Source organism: Manacus vitellinus, unplaced genomic scaffold (genome assembly GCF_001715985.3).
Source record: "Manacus vitellinus isolate BGI_N305 unplaced genomic scaffold, ASM171598v3 scaffold_23_pilon, whole genome shotgun sequence".
NCBI lineage: Eukaryota > Metazoa > Chordata > Aves > Passeriformes > Pipridae > Manacus > Manacus vitellinus.
In genome coordinates this window covers 8531393-8550380 of record NW_021939718.1, presented here as the reverse complement: position 1 = coordinate 8550380, position 18988 = coordinate 8531393, and the positions used below count along the sequence as shown (strand labels likewise).

The following is an 18988-nucleotide window of genomic DNA, read 5'->3' as shown; positions in this document are numbered from 1 at the left end:
TCTTTAAAAGCTACAAATGCAGGTGTCCTCACAGACCTAACCGCTTGTTGGGTGGTGAGGATAGGAATGGAAGTTTTGGGGCAAATGAGACTCCATCTGCGAGTCAGAGTAGCAGAGCCAAGGAATACAAAACCAGCCACAAATCAAGCCAGACCAAAAGTGCATTTTGGTTCAGCACTCAACAGCAGCCAGGAACAGCTTCTAGAAATTTAATAAAGAGGGAAGTTGCAGGGTGCTTCCCAATGCATCTTTTAGAGCCAGCCCACTGCTGGCTCTATATAAATCGGAACCAGTGTCCTTGCAATCACATCTAAACTGCTCTCTGGGGATTGAGAGTGCAAGCAAGGTAGCACCTTTTCCTGGAAAGGGCTGGACGGTTAACCCAGGGGCAGAAACTTCCCAACACACCCAGAGCTTTCAGAAGGCTCAGGCTCAAAATCTGCAGGCATGATGTACTGCAAATGCTCTTGCTGAGTTTCTAAACTCTGCACTTCTCAAAGCACTGATGTTTAACAGAGTTGCAATTAATTTCATGTCATTTGACACACCAGAATTCGATGTGCCTTAACATTCCTCCACTGTGGTGCTCTCCAAGATGTGTGCACAAGGGAAACTCAGAATGTGACTTTTCAGCAGAGAGTCACCAGATCTTCATTACAGGCTTTTGATACTCAACTGGCATTTTGAACCAGAACAGTGAAATTTAGTACTATTGATCCTTATGGAGTGCAGGTTAAAGGAGGGGTTTGATCCTCCCCATCCACGTTCATCCTTCATGATAGATGAAAAAAAAGAGGCCTGAATCTCTCATGGTAGATATGAATGTGAGATGTAGCAATGCACACATGGATCTGAGCCAATGGGCCCTTTTCTTTAGTGAGGAGGGTAATATTACACCTAAAGACAACTACAGAAACACATGCTCCCCTCCCTCACAATAAGACTTTTCCTACAGCTCAACAAAATATTCCGTCATGCTCAGTTTCTCCCTAAACAAAAAACTTGTCCCATCTCATAATTTCCTCTCTGGCCACTACAAAAAAGTTTTCCCCAAAAGGATGCCTTAGCAACAAAAAAAAAAAAAACACAACAAACCCCCTACCTGTAGACTTGTGATTTTTTTCCTACACCAACAATAGCTTTTTTAGCTATAAAGAAACCAAGTTGTGGCCATTCAGGGTGGAAACAGAGGATGGAAGAATAGGGTCTATCTAACAGACAGCAGAATTTAAAGTTGTGGTGCTGAGATCATTAAAAATTTTTTTTACAAGGTTACTGCAGCTGTATGCTTTTGACTCACAGAAATAAATGACATGGTTTCAAAAGTGAAAAGGTCAAGTGAAGTTTTCAAAAAGGGAAATACTAATTAAAATATTTTTAAAATCACTTTTCCTCTAGCACCTGGCACAGATAAAAAAAGCTAAAACATGGGATGGTATAAAACTTTGTATCTACCAATCTGGAATAATGCAGCATTCCCTAACGTACAGTAGCAAAGCCCATTATCTCACAATCACACACACACACACACACACACACACACACACACATGCACTCCCCAAATCAAAGGCAGCACAGTAAGAGGAGAAAAGCAAAATAAACATAAACATCAACTCTAGCCTGAAGGATTTCACTTTCAGTGAATGATTTAAAATTTTCACATGATGTATTCATGCCAGTGAACTTCCTCCAAGAAATGATTTTGGAACTTGCAGGGTTTGCTTGGATCTGGAACCTTACATTTTGTAAGGTGATGTTCTCATCTCCACCTTGCCTCTAAAAAGCTCTGTTTATTTATTTACTCATTTAGAATGCACTTTTCATATCTGGACAACTGAAAAGATTATAGTAAACCATAAAACCCCATATACAAATTGAAGAGGCAGTTTCTTTACCCATGTGTAGACTTCTCCAAAGTTCAGCAGTGTTTAAACAAAGACTACTGCAGACACCTCACAAGAAGATGTCAAAGGTTGAACTTGATGACCTCTGAGGTCTTTTCCAACCTAATTGAATCTGTAATTCTTTGAAAAACTAATTGTATTGTTCAGAATAAATTAAAGGCCAACACCTCTGCTAGTCATGGAGCAAGAATTCATTGTCTCCTCTTGTGCCTCTCTCCTCTCCCCAAGCCTGCCAGGGAGAACTAGAGAGCCAAACTTCTCTTCACCAACCTGCAGCAGTCTCCGGCTGGGTCAGCCCCTTGTGACAGGACACCTGTATTGAGTCTGTGCTCCATCTGTACCCGCAGAAGGGAGGGGTGAAGTGCTTTTACACTTATGAGGGATAGGTGATACATGAAAGAAGCTCTTGGAAGCTCTAATTCTTAATGGGAAGCAAATTTCTCGCCTGTGTTTTTGTGTTGGTTTGTTGTTTTTTTTTTCTCACTAGGCATTCAGGCTTCTAGATGCTATTGCTTTAGCCCTGTGAAATTCAGCTTCTGTAGCCACTCATTAGGAGGCAAATATATTTTCCATTTCAAGTACATTTGAAATTTCACCAAGGATTAGGGGTGCAGCAACCTCGAAGTAATGTAAGAGTCATGCATCCGTAAACATGCCTTTTACACAAAAGGAACATTAATTATGAATAGATCAAATCCTACACTCTTGATTTTACAAACTGCACCACTCCATCTACCTCAAAACCAATTTTCTTGGACCACAGCTCAGGGCTATGTCCTTGCTTTACCAATGCAATGGCTGTAAAAAAGGAAGGCTATCTTACACTTCCTTCACTATCCCTCGGTCTCTCTTTCAGTGTATGTCAAATCTTGTCAAAATTGCCTGCTTCAGCTGCTACACAATAAACACTGGTAGAGGGTTCTTTTTTAGCTGGGTATATGCACCAAAAATAACTTTAAGTAAGAACCTTACTTCCTTTATTATTACCTGGACACATAATATCAAAGAGAACCTCTGTCTTTCCCTCAATGGCCTCCAAGACTCTTTGTCAGCTATAATCCCACTTGCATTAAAACTTCTTTTACTCTGCTTTACCTCTCCCAATACTCTAGTGCACAGCCCATTATGTCCTTTGTTTGTTTCAGCAGCAAAAACTCCTGAGGTTGGTTTGAAGCAACAGTTCCACAGAAGAACGGAACCACAGGAGGTAAAAACCTCCTGGCAACTGGTCATAAACAGCTCTGCACAGGCAGTGCAGGTGCCTGACCTCATGAAGGGCTCTTCCACTTCTGCAACTGGGCACTCCCAGTGTCCAGTATTGGGAAAATACCCCAAGTTCATCCAGTTCCACCTCAGGTTGTCTATTTTAAAGTTCTGTCAGTGTCTACTGGAGCCTTGGCACAGCCACAAAACAGAGCATATCTCAGCAGCACTTGCACAGGGGTTAACTAAACCCTCTTCTACTCTAAAGTGGACTAATTCTGGACTATATCCTCAAGATGAGCAAAATCTGACACAGCAACACCTTCAAAGATGAGAAGTAAAAGCTGAAGCACCTGCCAAACACTTACAACTAAACATGGCCGCTTTGTAAGGTGCTTTCTGAACCAATGACAGGTCATTTTCCCCAGATGTTGCCTCTGAACAGCTCTGCTAGCAGAGAGAAATTTGTATGAGTTCTGCCAAGCTCACTGCATTGGTACAAGAAGGACTTGAAGCTACCAACACTGAGAAGTGGTATGTTACAAGGAATTATGATAGCACTTGTCACGCCAGGATCTCCTCCAGGAAAAAGATGGCATGCAAAACTTGTGTTTGCTCACCACCAATACCCTACTGTGAAACTCTGCCCAACCTGCAAGCAGGCAGAGTGCCATCCCAACACATGGGTTTGGATTACGGCAGCCAACAGACCATCTACAAGCATCAAGTGTGATAGCTGTGGGCAGGAATCCCAGCCTAGAGAGCCCAAACTGCTGTCTATTCTCAGCTAGCAAGCCCACAGCTAATAAAATATAAAAAATCCCTAATCTCACTTTTAACAGGCTTAGAAAAATTAAAATAAATAAATAAAAAAAGGGGGAGAGGTGTAGATAGAAAAGAAGCCTTAAAGAAAACCAAAAATGTGATAATTGGTTTGATCCTAAGAATGAGGAGGAGAAAATAAAAAGTAATCGAGGGATATTTTGGGGCCCCTCTGGTTAGGTGATAAACTTTGACAGTGAATTTAGGATAGCAAGGCCTTTATGATAACAAGGGCATAAGCAGGAAAAAACTCTGGCCTAGATCAAAGCTGTAAATTAGGACAACTCTTGCTAAACAGGTGCTTGATGACTGCCAACTACGCTAGAGGAAAACCTTAAAACAATTTCAAATCTTCCCCTGTTTCAGCAGTGGCAAACTTTGACATTTTGCAAGGAATAAATAAGACGCATGGTTTAGAAATGAAACAAAAAGATACTCAAGGGCTAATGACTTATTCAACATACTTGTCCTCATATACAGAGAGGGGAAAATTTAATGACAAGGGCACTGTTCAGCATTCCCCTTGTCAGGTACGGACACACACACAGATGTTTGTTACCTCTGTGCAGAACTATGTGGTCAATCATGTTGCGTTTGTATTTGGTGTGATAGAGACAAAGAGGGCAGCGAAGGTCTTTGGGTCCTTCCTCGGGGACTGCCGAATGCCCAGCTTCCACGTGCATAGTAAAAGCAGATCTGTGGAACAGGAGGGAGAGATGAAAGCAGTCAGGAGAGGTGTGCAGAGAAACGATGAAGTGTCACAAGCTCTGTAAGAGATGTGTCATGTAAAACGGTGCAGATGCCACTCAGCCCTGTCTTCACGGTGTTACGTAGCACTGCAGTGAGGCTGCTCACATGAGTAACACATGAGCAGAGGCATTTGCAGGCCTGCATCCTCAAGTGACAATCACTCATTCTGACAAGATACTCTTTTGCTCTATGGTCACATTGCTATAGTTAAGATAGCAACAGAATTCCCATCCTTCGTGCTTATCATTCGTCTTCAAGCTGAAATACTCAGTGTACTTTCTCTAGCAAAGGTTAAATTTTTAGCAAGTTGAACAAAATCTATCAACTGTTCTGGACTTGCAAAGGTGAGGACAAACTTATTTCTGCAGGCAGATAACACTCTTAACCATCTCTGTCTTTGCAGGACAAGCCCCAAACCTGATAAACTGTTCAGACTGAGGGTACAAAAGTGATTTGCGTTCACAGTGAGTTTGGCACTGAGTGGTTAACTTCTAAAGCATCAGCCATAATGATCTGAAAACCCAAGACTAAGAATACTGTATTTATTAGTGTGGAAAAATGTATGAATACTCCACAGTACTTCCGAACAAAAAATATCATGCTGGCATTACACTGGCTGCATACTTAGGAGTTGCAAGAGATATGCATACAGAAGAAATTAACTGTACATTTATCTAACCATAAGTTTAACTGCTGAAGTCAGAGGTCTCTATAAACTTAGGGCACTTGGTAATTTTTTCCCAAAGCTTGCAAAAGCTAAAGGGCTTGACACATTGAACTAGAGTTAAAAAGTCTCTTAGATTTTCTTCAAGACTGTTAGCTTGAACACGAAGCAACTTATAAGTGGCTTTGGACCCAATCCAGCAATCCCTGAATTCTACAGGTATATTTCTATAATCTTCAGTGAGTGCTTTTATGCGTTTAAATTTCTATGGTGGCTTTAAAAGGGGACCGGTATGGGGTGGTTTTTTTGCCTCCCCCCCCCCCTTTTTGAAGACAGAAAATATGCTGTGTTTCTAACAGAAGCACAACTTAATTCCTGAATATTTGAGACACCACATGGAAGAACATTACTCCCTTACTAAAAACATGTTCAAATCCTACTTGATTTAAGATTATTTCATAACATCGAGGTAAAAGAAAATGCCACTCACAAGACACAAACAGACTGGACCTGAAAATTTCTGGTAATATTTAAGACAGAGAACAATCAGGAAACAAAGCACAAGCAATAAATTTTAAAACACAGAGGCAGCAAGGGGTTGAAGCAACAGAGGCCAGAGACATGTAACTAGAGGTTGCTCTTATGTGGATTCTCTCAGGTTTGTGCTCAACATTTTCTTCAACAGAATTCCTTCCCTTTATCTAGTCCTACTACCACTGGTCTCCTAAAAACAACTTTGAGGCCTTAATTGTCATCTCAGGGTGTTATACTCGAGAGTCCAGCACATCACGGGAAAACAATGAACCACACAGGTGCACAGGCTTTTTTTTTTCCATTAAAGAACAGCTGAAAACACACACACAAACCAACACACAAGGCACCGAGTCCTTAAATTTAAATAACTGGATTTCCTGAAATGTCTCTATATGCTATCAGATATGCAAGGGGATAGCACTTTTCTAGCCTTTAAGCTAGAAAGATTGTGGGAAAAATGAAATTACATTAAAAAGGTTTCTTCAGAAAGGTGATGTAAATTCCCCTGTCTCTCTAGGACACGTGTTTACCATACGTTTCATGCAGGAAATGACCTTATTTCTGCAGAGAAAATTTTCACACTTAAAGGAATCACGAAATGATAGTTTTCAATTCTTAGAGAAGTAAGGAGGGGGTTCAGCAAAACTGTCACCTTGGACTTCCAGAGGGCAGAGTATGACCCGCTTAAGAGACTGATTGAGAAAATCCCTTGGGAGGCCATCCTGAAGGGCAAATGAGTCCAGAAACATTGGACTTGTTCAAAAAGGAAATTCCAAAGGCTCAAGAGCAGGCTGTCCCCATATGCTTAAAGATCAGCCAGTGGGGAAGACAGGCCTGGCTGAACAGAGAGCTGTGAATGGAACTTGCAGCAAAAAAGGAGTTTGAGACTTTTGGAGGAAGGGTCAGGCTACTCAGGAACACAACAGGGATGTTGTCAGGTTATACAGGGAGAAAAGTAGAAGGGTCAAAGCCCAACTAAAACTTAATCTGGCTACTGGTTTAAAAGAGTAAAAATGTTTTTTTAAATACATAAGCAACAAAAGGAGGGCCAAGGAGAATCTCCATCCTTTATTGGATGCAGCAGGAAACAATGGCAAATGAGAGGGGGAAGACTGAGGGACTTAATGCCTTCTTTGCATCAGTCTTTAAAAGTAAAACCAGCTGCTCTCAGGGTACCCCACCACCTGAGCTGTAAGACAGGGATGGGAATAGAATGATGACCCATAATCCCTGAAGGAATGGTCAGTGACCTGCTACGCCACTTAAGAGACACACAGGTCCATGGGGCTGGATGGGATTCATCCAAGGGCACTGAGGGAGTGGGTGGAAGAGCTTCCTGAGCCACTTTCTGTCACTGACCAGCAGTCCTGGCAAACTGGGGAGGTCCAAGGGCTGGAAGTTGGCAAATGTGACACACATCTACAGGAAGGGCTGGAAGGAGGATCTGGGGAACTACAACCCTGACTTCAGTGCTGGGGAATGTCATGGGGCAGATCATCCTGAGTGCCATCATGTAACATGTACAGGACAACACGGGGTCAGGCCCAGCCAGCCTGGGCTTAGGACAGTCAAGTCCTGCCTGACCAGCCTGGTCTTCTATGACAAGGTGACTGATCAGTGGATGAGGGAAAGGCTGTGGATGTGCCTACCTGGTCTTTACTAAACCTTTTGACACATTTTCCCACAGCATTCTCCTGGAGAAACTGGATGCTCATGGCTTGGATGAGTGCCCTGTTCACTGGGTACAAAACTATCTGGATGGCCCAGCAAGTGGTGGGTTAATGGAGTGACATCCAGTTGGGGCCCCTCACCAGGAGTTTGCACCTGGGCTTTGTACAGGGGACAGTTCTGTTCCATATATTTATCAACAGTTGGGATGCGGAGATCGAGGGCATCCTCAAGTCTGTTTGCGGACCAAGCTGGGCAGGAGTGTCGATCTGCTGGAGGGCAGGAAGGCTCTGCAGAGGGGTCTGGATGGGATTGATTGATGAGCTGGGGCCAGTTTTGTGAGGTACAACAAGGGGAAGTGTTGGATCCTGCGCTTGGGTCACAACCCCCTGAAGTGCTCCAGGATGGGGGAAAAGTGGCTGGAAAGTTGTATGGCAGGAAAGGACCTAGGGGTGCTGGTGACAGGAGTTGAACATGAGCCCAAGTGTGCCCAGGTGGCCAAGAAGGCAAACGGCATCTGGTGTGGCAGCAGGACTAGGGTAGTGTCTGTCCCTGTGCTGGGCATGGGTGAGGCCCCACCTCAAGTTTTGGGCCCCTCAGACAAGAAAGACATTGAGGTGCTGAAATGTGTCCAGAGAAGGGAACAGAGCTGGGAAAGGGTCTAGAGCACAAGTCTGATGAGGAGAACCTGAGGAAACTGGGGTTGTTTACCCTGGAGGACACTGAGGGAGGGACCTTCCCAGTCTCTACAATTCACTGGAAGGAGGTTGTAGCCAGGTGGGGGTCAGTGTCTTCTCTCAGGAAACAAGTGACAGACAAGAGGAAACAGCCTCACGTTACAGCAAGGGAGATTTAGAATGGATATAAGGAAAAACTTCTTCCCAGAAAGGGTTGTCAGGCATTGGAAGAGGCTGGCCAGGGAAGTGACCGAGTCACAATCCCTGGAAGTATTTAGAAAAAGTGTAGATGTGGCATTTAGGAACATTATTTAATGGAGGACTTGGCAGCGCTCGGTTAATGTTGACTTGATGATCTAAAAAGGTCTTTTCCAACCTAAACAATTCTATGATTCTATGATTTTAAAACCTACTGCAAGGACTTACTGTGCTGTTGTCTGTAGCAGATGGTATCGGCTGTTGTAGGAGAGAGGAAAATGGATTACATGGATGCTGCTGTGATCTGGCATGGCATTTCCTATGTTTCTCTCCCTGGTCAACAGTGGCCATGTTTCTGTTAGCTACAGCCAGCTCTCAAAGATCTCAGAAGTCTTTTCAAGCGCTAAAAAACCCCTTATGAGTTCAATTTATCTGTTTTGCACAGTACTTACTTAAAGCCTGTATAAAAGGAACAATCTTTGCACTTGAAGAGTTTTTTCCCTCCATGTTTGTCACGGTAGTGGCGTCGAATGCTCTGTATGTAACCCGAGGAGAATTCACAAAATTCACAGTTAAGGATGGCTTCTGCTTTTTCCACTCCTGCAGCACTCCCAGAAAGTGGGATTGGGCTGATATTGTTGTTCCTGGCCAAAGCTGCAGACTGGTAGTGGTTCAACTGCTGCTGAACATCAGGAGGCTCGGAGTATGAAGAGTCTGTAGAGAAACAGAGTGAAGTTGTTATTCCAGGTGGATCAACAAATCTGAAAAGGTTTCATGCCTGCTCCGCAACATCTTGGCTTTTAGAGGGGATTGATCAAGATGTAAGTTACGAAACTAATCCTGCTTTCTGAAGGGAGCAAGACGTATAGGACTTCTTAATCTAATCTAATGTGTATTCTACAATTTAAAAGGTGATCAGTACAAATTACGATTTTTAGATCTGATTTGGGGAGGAGAAGAGTGACAGATTCAAATTAAAAGTAGTCTAAAAAGAAGTCTGACTTTAAGACACTTAATTGTGAGGGTAAAGCTCATGAATCATACTGACAAATGTTTTATGTGTTTGGTGCATAAATCAAACCAGACTCTCTCAAGGTGAAGGTCTGGCACAGAATATACATAAACAGGCTATCTATAAAGGGAAAGGAAAAGAAAAAAAAGAAGATAAATAAATGGATACTCTTCCCTACTCATTCATGGAATTATTTAAGAAACTCATATCAAAAGTTAACTTTAGAATATGACACAATTTTACTTTGTCTCATTTGAAGAAGTCTTCACGAAAGGTAAATTCAAATGCTCCTAGTTGATGATGTCTGAAATTAAGTCATCATTGGAAAAAAAAAAATGTTTAATCATGAATTCCAGTAAAACAAACCTTTAAACCATTATGTTTTGCTACAGAGATCTCTCTTTACATGTATAGACACATCCCTTCTACCAGCCAGGAGAACTCTGTCACATCATTTTCACGGCATGTGGAGGAACACAGTCCAGAGATGTCTCAGTACTGAAACTTAAAGCTGTAATATGTTAGTTGGACCCCAAAAAAACCAAGGGGAAAGAGGCAGGGTTGTGTTGAACCCTTCGCAACACACTCCTCGAATGTGGAGGTTAGGAATTCATCTGTTTTGTTCTATATAACACACAGCTGACCATGAATGGCACAAATCAAAGCAGATGAATAAAGCACAGATGAATTTCAGTGCAATTTTCCTGAATAGAAGACAAAAGGCTCTTTTCCTAAGCATTCTAGAAAGGGCGAAAAAAGCAAGGGGGGGGAAGTCAGGATACAAACCGTACTAGCCACCTGCTGCTTTGGTGTGTACTTCATTTTCCAAAGCTTAATTTCCCAAGGCTAGATATATAGGAATTCTTTAAGAGATACACTTGTGGGAACTTAACACCATCCATTCTAACCAATTAGTACGGAGAAACAAAAGGCAAACAGGCCTATACAGCACTCAGTGTGGGGACTTCTCCACCTGTCTTCAACAGCGCAAAATGCTTGCCTCCTTTTCTCACTACCACAGAATATACATGCCTAAGAAATGAATAACAAATAACAACAATAAAAAAACCAACCCAAACACACAGACAAAACAGACACAGGAGATAAATGTCTCTGGGCTCCCCTGGCTTTATCACCAGGTGTACAGCAAAGACAAAAGGCAGACATGAAAGATTCTGGTAAAATGAATGAAACATTTTTTATTTTTCTTAACCAAGCCCCATGAACTGAGGCTGGATTACAATGCAGCATTTATCATCTCTTGCTTCCACTCCTTCAACAGCAGGTTTGTTCACCAAGAGGGCTCACAGTGAGCTCCACTGGTTTAAATGTCAAGGCTTTCTTTTCCTTGTGCTTGTAACAGGCTCCCCATTTCCTTTACTCTGGCACAGGATGGGCCTGAGGAGCCACTTCCTCTGCAGAAGTCTCTTTTCTCTCAAAGGTAGCACCTGTGTATTCACCCTCATTTGGAATGGGATGTTGAGGACCAAAACAGTGTATGGTTCAGAGTGGATTTGCTGCAGCCCGGTGCCTGGGTTTTATCAGTGATTCTAAAAGCCCAAAACACAGACAGATTTCCTGACAGGGGTATGTATATCAGCTCAAAAAAAGTTCTTAGCATTGGAGACAGCTCTTTTTTGTATGTATACCAGTCAAATCACTCATAGGGTACTGACTGAAGTCTACTTTGTGGCTCACTGTTCCCCTTCTCAGGTAGAAGGGATCAAAAATTTCCACAACATCATCAAGGTTTCCAGCCAAAGCCTCAGCAACATCCATGGCTAAGAAAGTTACAGGTCTAAAAATGATTATTTGCAGCAGAAGGAAGTTCTGCTGTTGTTTGGAAGATCTACTGTACTTCAGATGCTTTTATTTCCCCTATCATCTGGTGTCTATTCATCCAGCTTTCCAAATTTCATTTGGGTATTTACAGAGCTCTGTGGAATCTGCCATGGGAAAAGTGCAGAAGTAGACAGCTATATGTCAATTTTCACAGAAAAGAAAGCACATGAAGTAGCTTTCCTTGTCATCAGAAATAGCCAAAAGTAAATTCTACCTTTTATGCTGGCTACCTTACAATTTTTAGTATATTGCTCCATTACAATTGAAATAGCTATGATATTTGGAGAAAAAACAACCATCTGAAGAGCTTATCCAGTGTGTCTTACCCTTAAACAATGGTAGCATGCATATCCCTAATGTATTCTTCACTTTCTCCCCTGCCAAATGCTTTCATTATTTTGCAATCTTTCTGCAGTGCAAGATTTAGCACTTCCTGAAGGAAAACACTCAGGATTAACATGTATATAGGGCTTCTTTTACTGTCTGAGAATCAGCTTGCCACATCCAGATGCCACATCAGCTTGCCACATCTCGGCATCCAGATGCAACCCACCTCCATGAGGGACACTTTGGGCACAACCCAAATCCGACTAATGGCATGGGAAGTCTTCCACTGGGTTCAGTGAACCCCACCTTTATCATGCCCACTCCAAAACCAGTGAAGGTAGGGGAATGACTGAAACTGATATGAGTTTGCTACCAAACAATGTGTTTTAGCACACAACACAGAACGAATCTGCCAGAAAATAAGAAAGAGATGATGGGGTCAAGGTTTTGGATATTTTTATTTAATTTTCAAAGATTTATTTTATCTTTCAAGAGAAGGACTAGGGACACAAATCCACAGCCAAGAAGCGTGTCCTTCAGTGCTGGATTAACCTAAAATGTTGATCAAGCCTTAGCACATCGACAAGCCTTGAGCTGCTGTGCACATTTTGGTGGTGTCACTCCAATAACAGAATGCCTGGATTTAAGAGTGGAGAATGAAGCAGGAAGAGAGCAGAGCCTTCCCCTCAGAACTGACCAACAACTGAGTCATGGCTATACACAATGCAAGTTCCACCTCAGCCTTTTTCCTGCACCCCAAGCACCAAAGGTTGGGAGCACTCTGAGAAAGTATTAGCAGCCTTGGCCTGGAGCAGGGTCCAGCTATCCACACCTGAAATAAGGCTCTAGAAGCCAACATCAAAGTCAAAAAGCAGAAGACATTAAAATAACCAATGTGAAGGTTTCAGAGAATTTGTATCAAGTGCAAAGGCAAAGAGAAAACACAAAGGGAAAGAAAATGAAGAAAAATTAAACACCAGAAAGTACCAATTACATGTTAAGGGAAAAAAGGTTTGGGTTTTTTTTCATTAAACAGCTTTGAGGCAGCACAAGATAATAAAGCACACTTATATATGCAATGAAAGAAAATTGAACACTTAGTCCTGACTCATTTGAAACAATCACACAAATAAATAAAGGCCCACACCCAAAACACTGAGATTCATTTATAAAGGTAGTTTTATCCAAAATGAATGGAAGGACTTCACCATGCAACTCCAAAAGCAAGATAACAGCATAGGATGATCTTAGGTAAAATAAAGACACCTATATTCATGTCAAAAGGCAAAAATTAACAGTGATTGATGTAGTTAAAAATGGAAGGACAGTGGCAATGCTGCAATATGTCACATAAAGGATCTACCTACAAACTACCTGCACAGGAAGAATAACGAGACCAGCAAGTAGCATAATACCTGCCAGCACCTATGGATGTAAAAGATACTATCTACCCTTAGTATACAAAAGCATTCTCATAACCAAAATGCAGAAGAGACTAGTTGAAAGGAAACCCAAACTTACTGCCCACATGGTAAATAATCAACATAGATGTATCTAAATTTTGGTAACAAAATACAAGTAAGTCTCATTGTGTCTCTGCATGGGCATTTCCAGAGTGCCTAAAACACTAAAATGTCTGGTCAGTGATGCTGTCACTCTGAAAAATTTATTCAGAGTACAGTCACAAAGACTGGCACAATGAGCCTGTCAACAAATCTGGAAGTTACTACCTCATCCAAAAGAGCAATGGAATATAATAATGAAAATGCAACTTGATACACACCTGCATACCCTGGGATCATACATTGGGGAAAAATATACAATCAAAACCCACCACACAGCAGCAAAATAAAAATCCAAGTTTCACTGGATCCTATGCAGCATAGAACATGTTTCAGATACCTAAAAAAAATCCCAGCTTTGGGATCCTTTCAGAAGAAAAATTCAAATTCAGATTCTGAACTGATTACATAAATTTACACAGAAATTAATGATGTTTCAGTTGTTTGTAGGTGTTTGCAGAGCTATCAATGAACACATATGCAACAGCAAAACACTTCAGTCACCGAAACCAAACAACAACAGACCAGAAATACACTTTGATGCATCTAAGTAAGAGACACTGAGCAACAGCTCAGAGTTCTCAGCAACAGCTCAGAAACAAGAGGCAAAAGCACTTATTAAAGGAAAGAAATGAAACTAATGTTTCGTCCTTTTAGGGTGAATAGGACCAGATATATCTAATATAAGCATTTGCATGGCTGCACAGTGATGGGTAGGCATGGAGCAAGAAACACTGTTCAGGAAAAACAGCTGTTTGCATACACGGGAAAGAGACGTTACTGAATTTACAGACTAGTAATAACTGAATAGCTCAACAACCAGAAAGAGTCAGCAGGAGATAAAAATGAAGACACTATATCTTCCTGGTATATCCACACAGAAAGATCAACCAGTTGAAAGAGATCAGTATTTGTATGAACAATGAAACTGAAGATGGAGATGTTTGGCTCCTGAAATAAGAAAAAAAAACCAAAGAGAATGTATAAATAACAAAAAATGCTTAATAACCCTTTGTAGTAATAACACAGACTTAGGACATTCTGGATCTGTGAGGAAATTTTCTAAACAGACTAAGAGGAAAATATTTGGAATGCTATTTAATTTTATCTGAATTCATTCATAGAGGGAAAATTTCTATTAAGAATGACAGAAAAATTGCAAGGATTTAAGAAAAGCAGCAGAAAAATTGTTTCCTCGGGACAGAAACCTATTTGTAAAACCAAATAAAGATGCAATGCTGTACCAAAAAGTACCAACAAACACAGAATATACAGCCAATTATTACTTTAAAATGCACAAGATAACTGTAAGAGCGGAACATAGGAGATTTAGGAACATAATCCCTTCCAAAATTCAATGGGAACTCAAAATTACCAGCTCGCTGAGTGGTAGGATAGCATATAGTAATGAATGGCAACAGCTTGAAAAGTGGGAAGGTGGCAAAGCAGGGTGTCATACAAAGATTGTGAAGACTACACACATTTGTTCACTTTATGCCATGCAGCACTGACCTGGAAGGAAGAGTATGTGGGAGGCGAAATGTTCTGGCAATAAATTAAGTTGAGGGAAGGGAATGATAAGACTCAGAGAGATGTGACAAAGCATTCATGAAGAAGCTTAGAGAACCATACACAGAACTTTTATTCACTGCATGTTTAAAAACAGAATACAAGCCTACTCTTCAACCTAAATTCTGATTTCTGCTAAAGAACCCTGACATTGCTAGGATGTTGTGAAAGAGATAGAACAGAAACAATTCTTGTGCCCATGTTTGCACTCTCCAAAAGACAGAAGAAAAGAATAATTACACAGGAAAGGAAATAAAGCCCTGGAATAGAATTGCCATTTAAAGGATTTACCTCCAGCTCCACCCACTCCACCCCACCCCACCCCAAAAAACCCAAACAAACCAACCCACAAAAGCCACTACCACCAAACCCAAACCAAAACAAAAAACCACCTCAGAACAACAAAAAACCTCAAACCAAAACAGAAACCTTGTTGGAGGAATTTATTTCACCACTATCCATGAAGGCCACTTTTTTGATCACTTCAGACCAGCTTTCGTGAGAAAGATATAACAGATATTTCTAAGCCTCAGAAGTGGGCAATGAGAAAGACACATGGACTGTACAATCTTGTTTATTCAAAAGAGATGAGAGAACCTATATCCATGTTTTCTTATAACTTTGAATTCCTTTTAGAGTTATCTGCACACCTAGCTCTGAATGGAACCAAGGTAAGATACATGTCATGAAGCTTCTTGTGCTAACATCAAAATAATTTCAAAGGGACATAAATTTCACCTAATAAGAAGAAAATAATATATAATTTTGTCATCTGAATCTATTCCACAGAGACAGTCTCACACTGCTGACTGTAGAAGAATTTGGGTGTTTCACAGCTGAGATCAAGAGTGGCTATAATACTCTGTATAAATGATGCAAATGAAAGCAGTAGGAACTGTTTAAGATTTATGAAGGAGTAATGCAATTGATGAACTAAGTCAGACCACATTATTTCCATCAGAAGAAAAGGATTAGTCCAAGAGTTTCCCATGTCCTCCTGTTCTAGAGTATCCAACACTGCAGTGTGTTTTGGAAGGAGCATTTTAGTGGTCAGGAAACTCTTCATCATATTGCCATTTAACTCCTAGTTATCCATTGTTTTCATCTGTTTTCCCCACAACAATATTTCTTTTCTGGCTTCAACCCAATTTAACTTTCCTGCAGTTCTCTAGATGACTTGGCCACTTACTAGTCACACTTAGGCTGCACACAACCCTCTCACTGTAAACTTTTAGCAGCTGCTCCACCTCTCACAACCTTTCCAACAGTGGCAAGCCACTACAGCTTTCTGGCCCCACCAATTGCTTTGCCCATTGCCATTTTCACTGTCAACAAGAAGATGATTATGCACAGGTGCATCGAGTTTCCTCTGGCACTCATGTTATCTTACCTCTGTTTATCTACTGCCTTTTGTTTGAAGAATGTTTCCGTCTGAGAATCTGCTGCCACTGGCTTACACAGGCTGAACAGTTCAAATCGTTGGTCATGTTTCAGCCCTTCATTCTTGTAATTTGTTATTCAATGAATGAAATTCCGTTGTCTAAATGCACTTAAAACTGAGACTTCTACTTGGTCAAAGACTTCTGCTACATGTCAAACATTAGGAACTCCACAAATTTACCTATTTCCATAAAATGGATAAAAGGTTGCCTAGCTATTTCTTATTCTGTTGAACCAAACTCAGACTCAAACCTCATAAACGGAAGGGCATTTACAGAAGAGAAGAACACAAACAAATCTGGAAATAGCTTTAGCAACTGATTTAACCAATCTGCTAAACGGACTTACCGGTAATAGGTTCCTTTCTGAATTTACAGATGTACAAAGTTCTATTTCAACCGATCCCTCGCTCAGACAATAATCTACCAATCAATCTTTTTTTTTTTTGCACCAATAACCAAATGATTCTCATGCTATTACGCTCCATGATTTCCATTGATTTCTTTTAAAAAGGCAATCCATCAGATGTTTTTCAGGAGCGCTCCACATTTCCTTCTGTGTTGCACTTACCCTTTACATATTTGTATTAATATAAATACAGTTCCACTAACACACGTGTTGCTGTCACCTAAATGCTCACTTGCCTCCAAGGCTTGAAATGAAGAGAGAAAGAAATCAGCTTTATCAAGTGTTACATATTTACATTTTGCTTTAAAACTGATCCTAAAACTACAGTGACAATATATAGGCATTGAGGATTTATTCTAGTCATAAAGTTCAGGAACTTGTAAATCTGTTCTGGAGACCTCCAGCACACACCTTGACATTATTTTTATTGCCAACAGAAAGCCTCCATCTCCATCACCAGCTCTGAGCTCACACTGTTTTGGGCAGTATTTTCAAGTACATGTAGGAATAATATTCCTTAAAGAAGAAATAAAACCAGCTACCTAAATGTCAAACATTGAGCTGTCAACTGTGATGATGATGTATGCCCACTCCAACAGAGCTAAAATGAGCAAAGGAGTTTTACCTCTCCACCAAGCACCAAATCCCTCCAGCATGTTTTAGATCAATGGGAAGTAAGTGGAGTCTCAAGGGACAGGAGGAATATCAGTTGGCTTACACAAGAAGGCTACTAATATGCAGGAATGATAGTCTACAGAAATGCTCTCTTGGTCAAGTCATACTCTATAACCCTTCTCACCAACAGCATCCTTTTTATTCTGTATAGAGCGATCACAAATTCCACGGACAGCAGTAGCATGTGACACATAAGGAGACCAGCATCTACCACTTTGTCCCCTAGCCTGAACACAAAAATCAAAGCCAAAAGACAGCAAAAACCTCAGGAACAAAAACACAACAGGAGTCAGGATTTGCTTCTTTCTTTTCACTGTGGGTGTAATCAGGTAATTTCTTTCTGCTCAGAAGGAATCCAGAAGATATTTCTTCCTATATTTATTGCTTGATCCACCCAAACAGTCTGTCTCCTCCCTACCCTAGGCAAGCCTTTCAGTACCACAGCAATCCCATCACAGCAGGCTGGCTGAATCCATAAAAAGACTGACAGCAACCTTCTCCCAGCTGCATGAGTTCCTGTCTGCATCCTGTTGAATCTCAGTTTTGCCTTTACCCATTCAGTTCAAGCACAAAAAACAGTACCAGAAAAAAAAAGCACAATGAACAGCAAGCTGACACCCCCCTGAGCACAGCTAATGATATCTCCCCCTGTTCCACTACCCACAAAACTGTAGGAAAAGGCCAAAAGCCAAACAACTCCACAGCGGAAGAGAGCTGCAGAGAACAAGGTCATCCCCAGTGCCTTAGGACCTTGAAACAGTGAGGAGTTTGTTCAGTAGAACTGGAGGTGAACAAGTCCTGCGCTTGTTCCACCAGCCTCTGCCAATCTGATGCAGGAGAAAAGTTCCATCTGATCCAACATCTGATATTTAGTTAACACTGACCACAACAAGTAAGACACACCAACAAGTACCAGAGAGTTTTACAAGCACTGGAAGGCAGTGTGGCCACTGCAGTAAGAAAAGATAAGCGAAGTCTAAGGGGAGAGCAGGAACTTGCTCTGGGTTAGGGAAAGAAGGAACACAGCTGGAGATAAAAAAAGTAGCCTGCAAAACACTGATACTTCAGAGTAAGCATGAGGCATCACTCCTCCTGTGGGGCACAAAAGCAGTGAAACAGGTAGAACAAGTAGTCAGCTTTTTGCAGCCTAACTGTGGCTGCAAAAGTAGAGGCATCTTCTGCAGTATGCAGATCACCATCTTGCATCCTTAACAGGGATGTGATCCTTCTGACTCACCTTGCAATTAAAGCAATTAGCTATTGAAGCTCTGTCTGAATTTGCCCTGTAGTCACTACTGGCTCTCTGCCCTTCCAGCCAAACTTCAATGAAATAAAAGGGTCTGAAATTTCAAAAGAGTTTTTGAACAAACCCCTCCCCCAAAAAACACCCAAACCATGAACTAAACACATTCTGCTCCAATGCAAAGTTTCCTGGCTGTGAGGATTGACCATTGTGATTTTCCCCAAACAGCAGCAACCATAAAACAGCAAGAACACACTAGTAACAATCAGTGGGAGAGAAACAGCACCAAAGTGGAAGAGGACCATCTTACAAACTTTCTGCTCTGATTGCAAGGTTAGAAAAATATCCCTTATCAAGAGTAATAGTGCACATGAATAAAAACAAGCAAGTCAGCCACAAGTCCTGATACGGATTAAAAAAACAACAACAAAACCCACAAATCAGGGTAGTATGTCTTGACCATATGGAAAGCTCGCCTCTTTTCTAAAAG

At 41.3% G+C, this 18988-nt stretch overlaps 1 protein-coding gene across 3 annotated transcripts in view; it reads right to left on the bottom strand.

Annotated features, from left to right (window-relative positions):
* Window positions 1-18988, bottom strand: part of ZNF462 (zinc finger protein 462) — a 91635-nt gene that overhangs the window by 10773 nt on the left and 61874 nt on the right. For all 3 annotated transcript variants that reach the window (XM_008923690.3, XM_018072876.2, XM_029959938.1), the window contains 2 exons: window positions 8873-9134; window positions 4489-4625 (listed from right to left, as the gene is read on the bottom strand). In XM_008923690.3, coding sequence (XP_008921938.2) covers window positions 4489-4625; window positions 8873-9134 — 399 coding nt within the window. The remainder of the gene's footprint in view (window positions 1-4488; window positions 4626-8872; window positions 9135-18988) is intronic.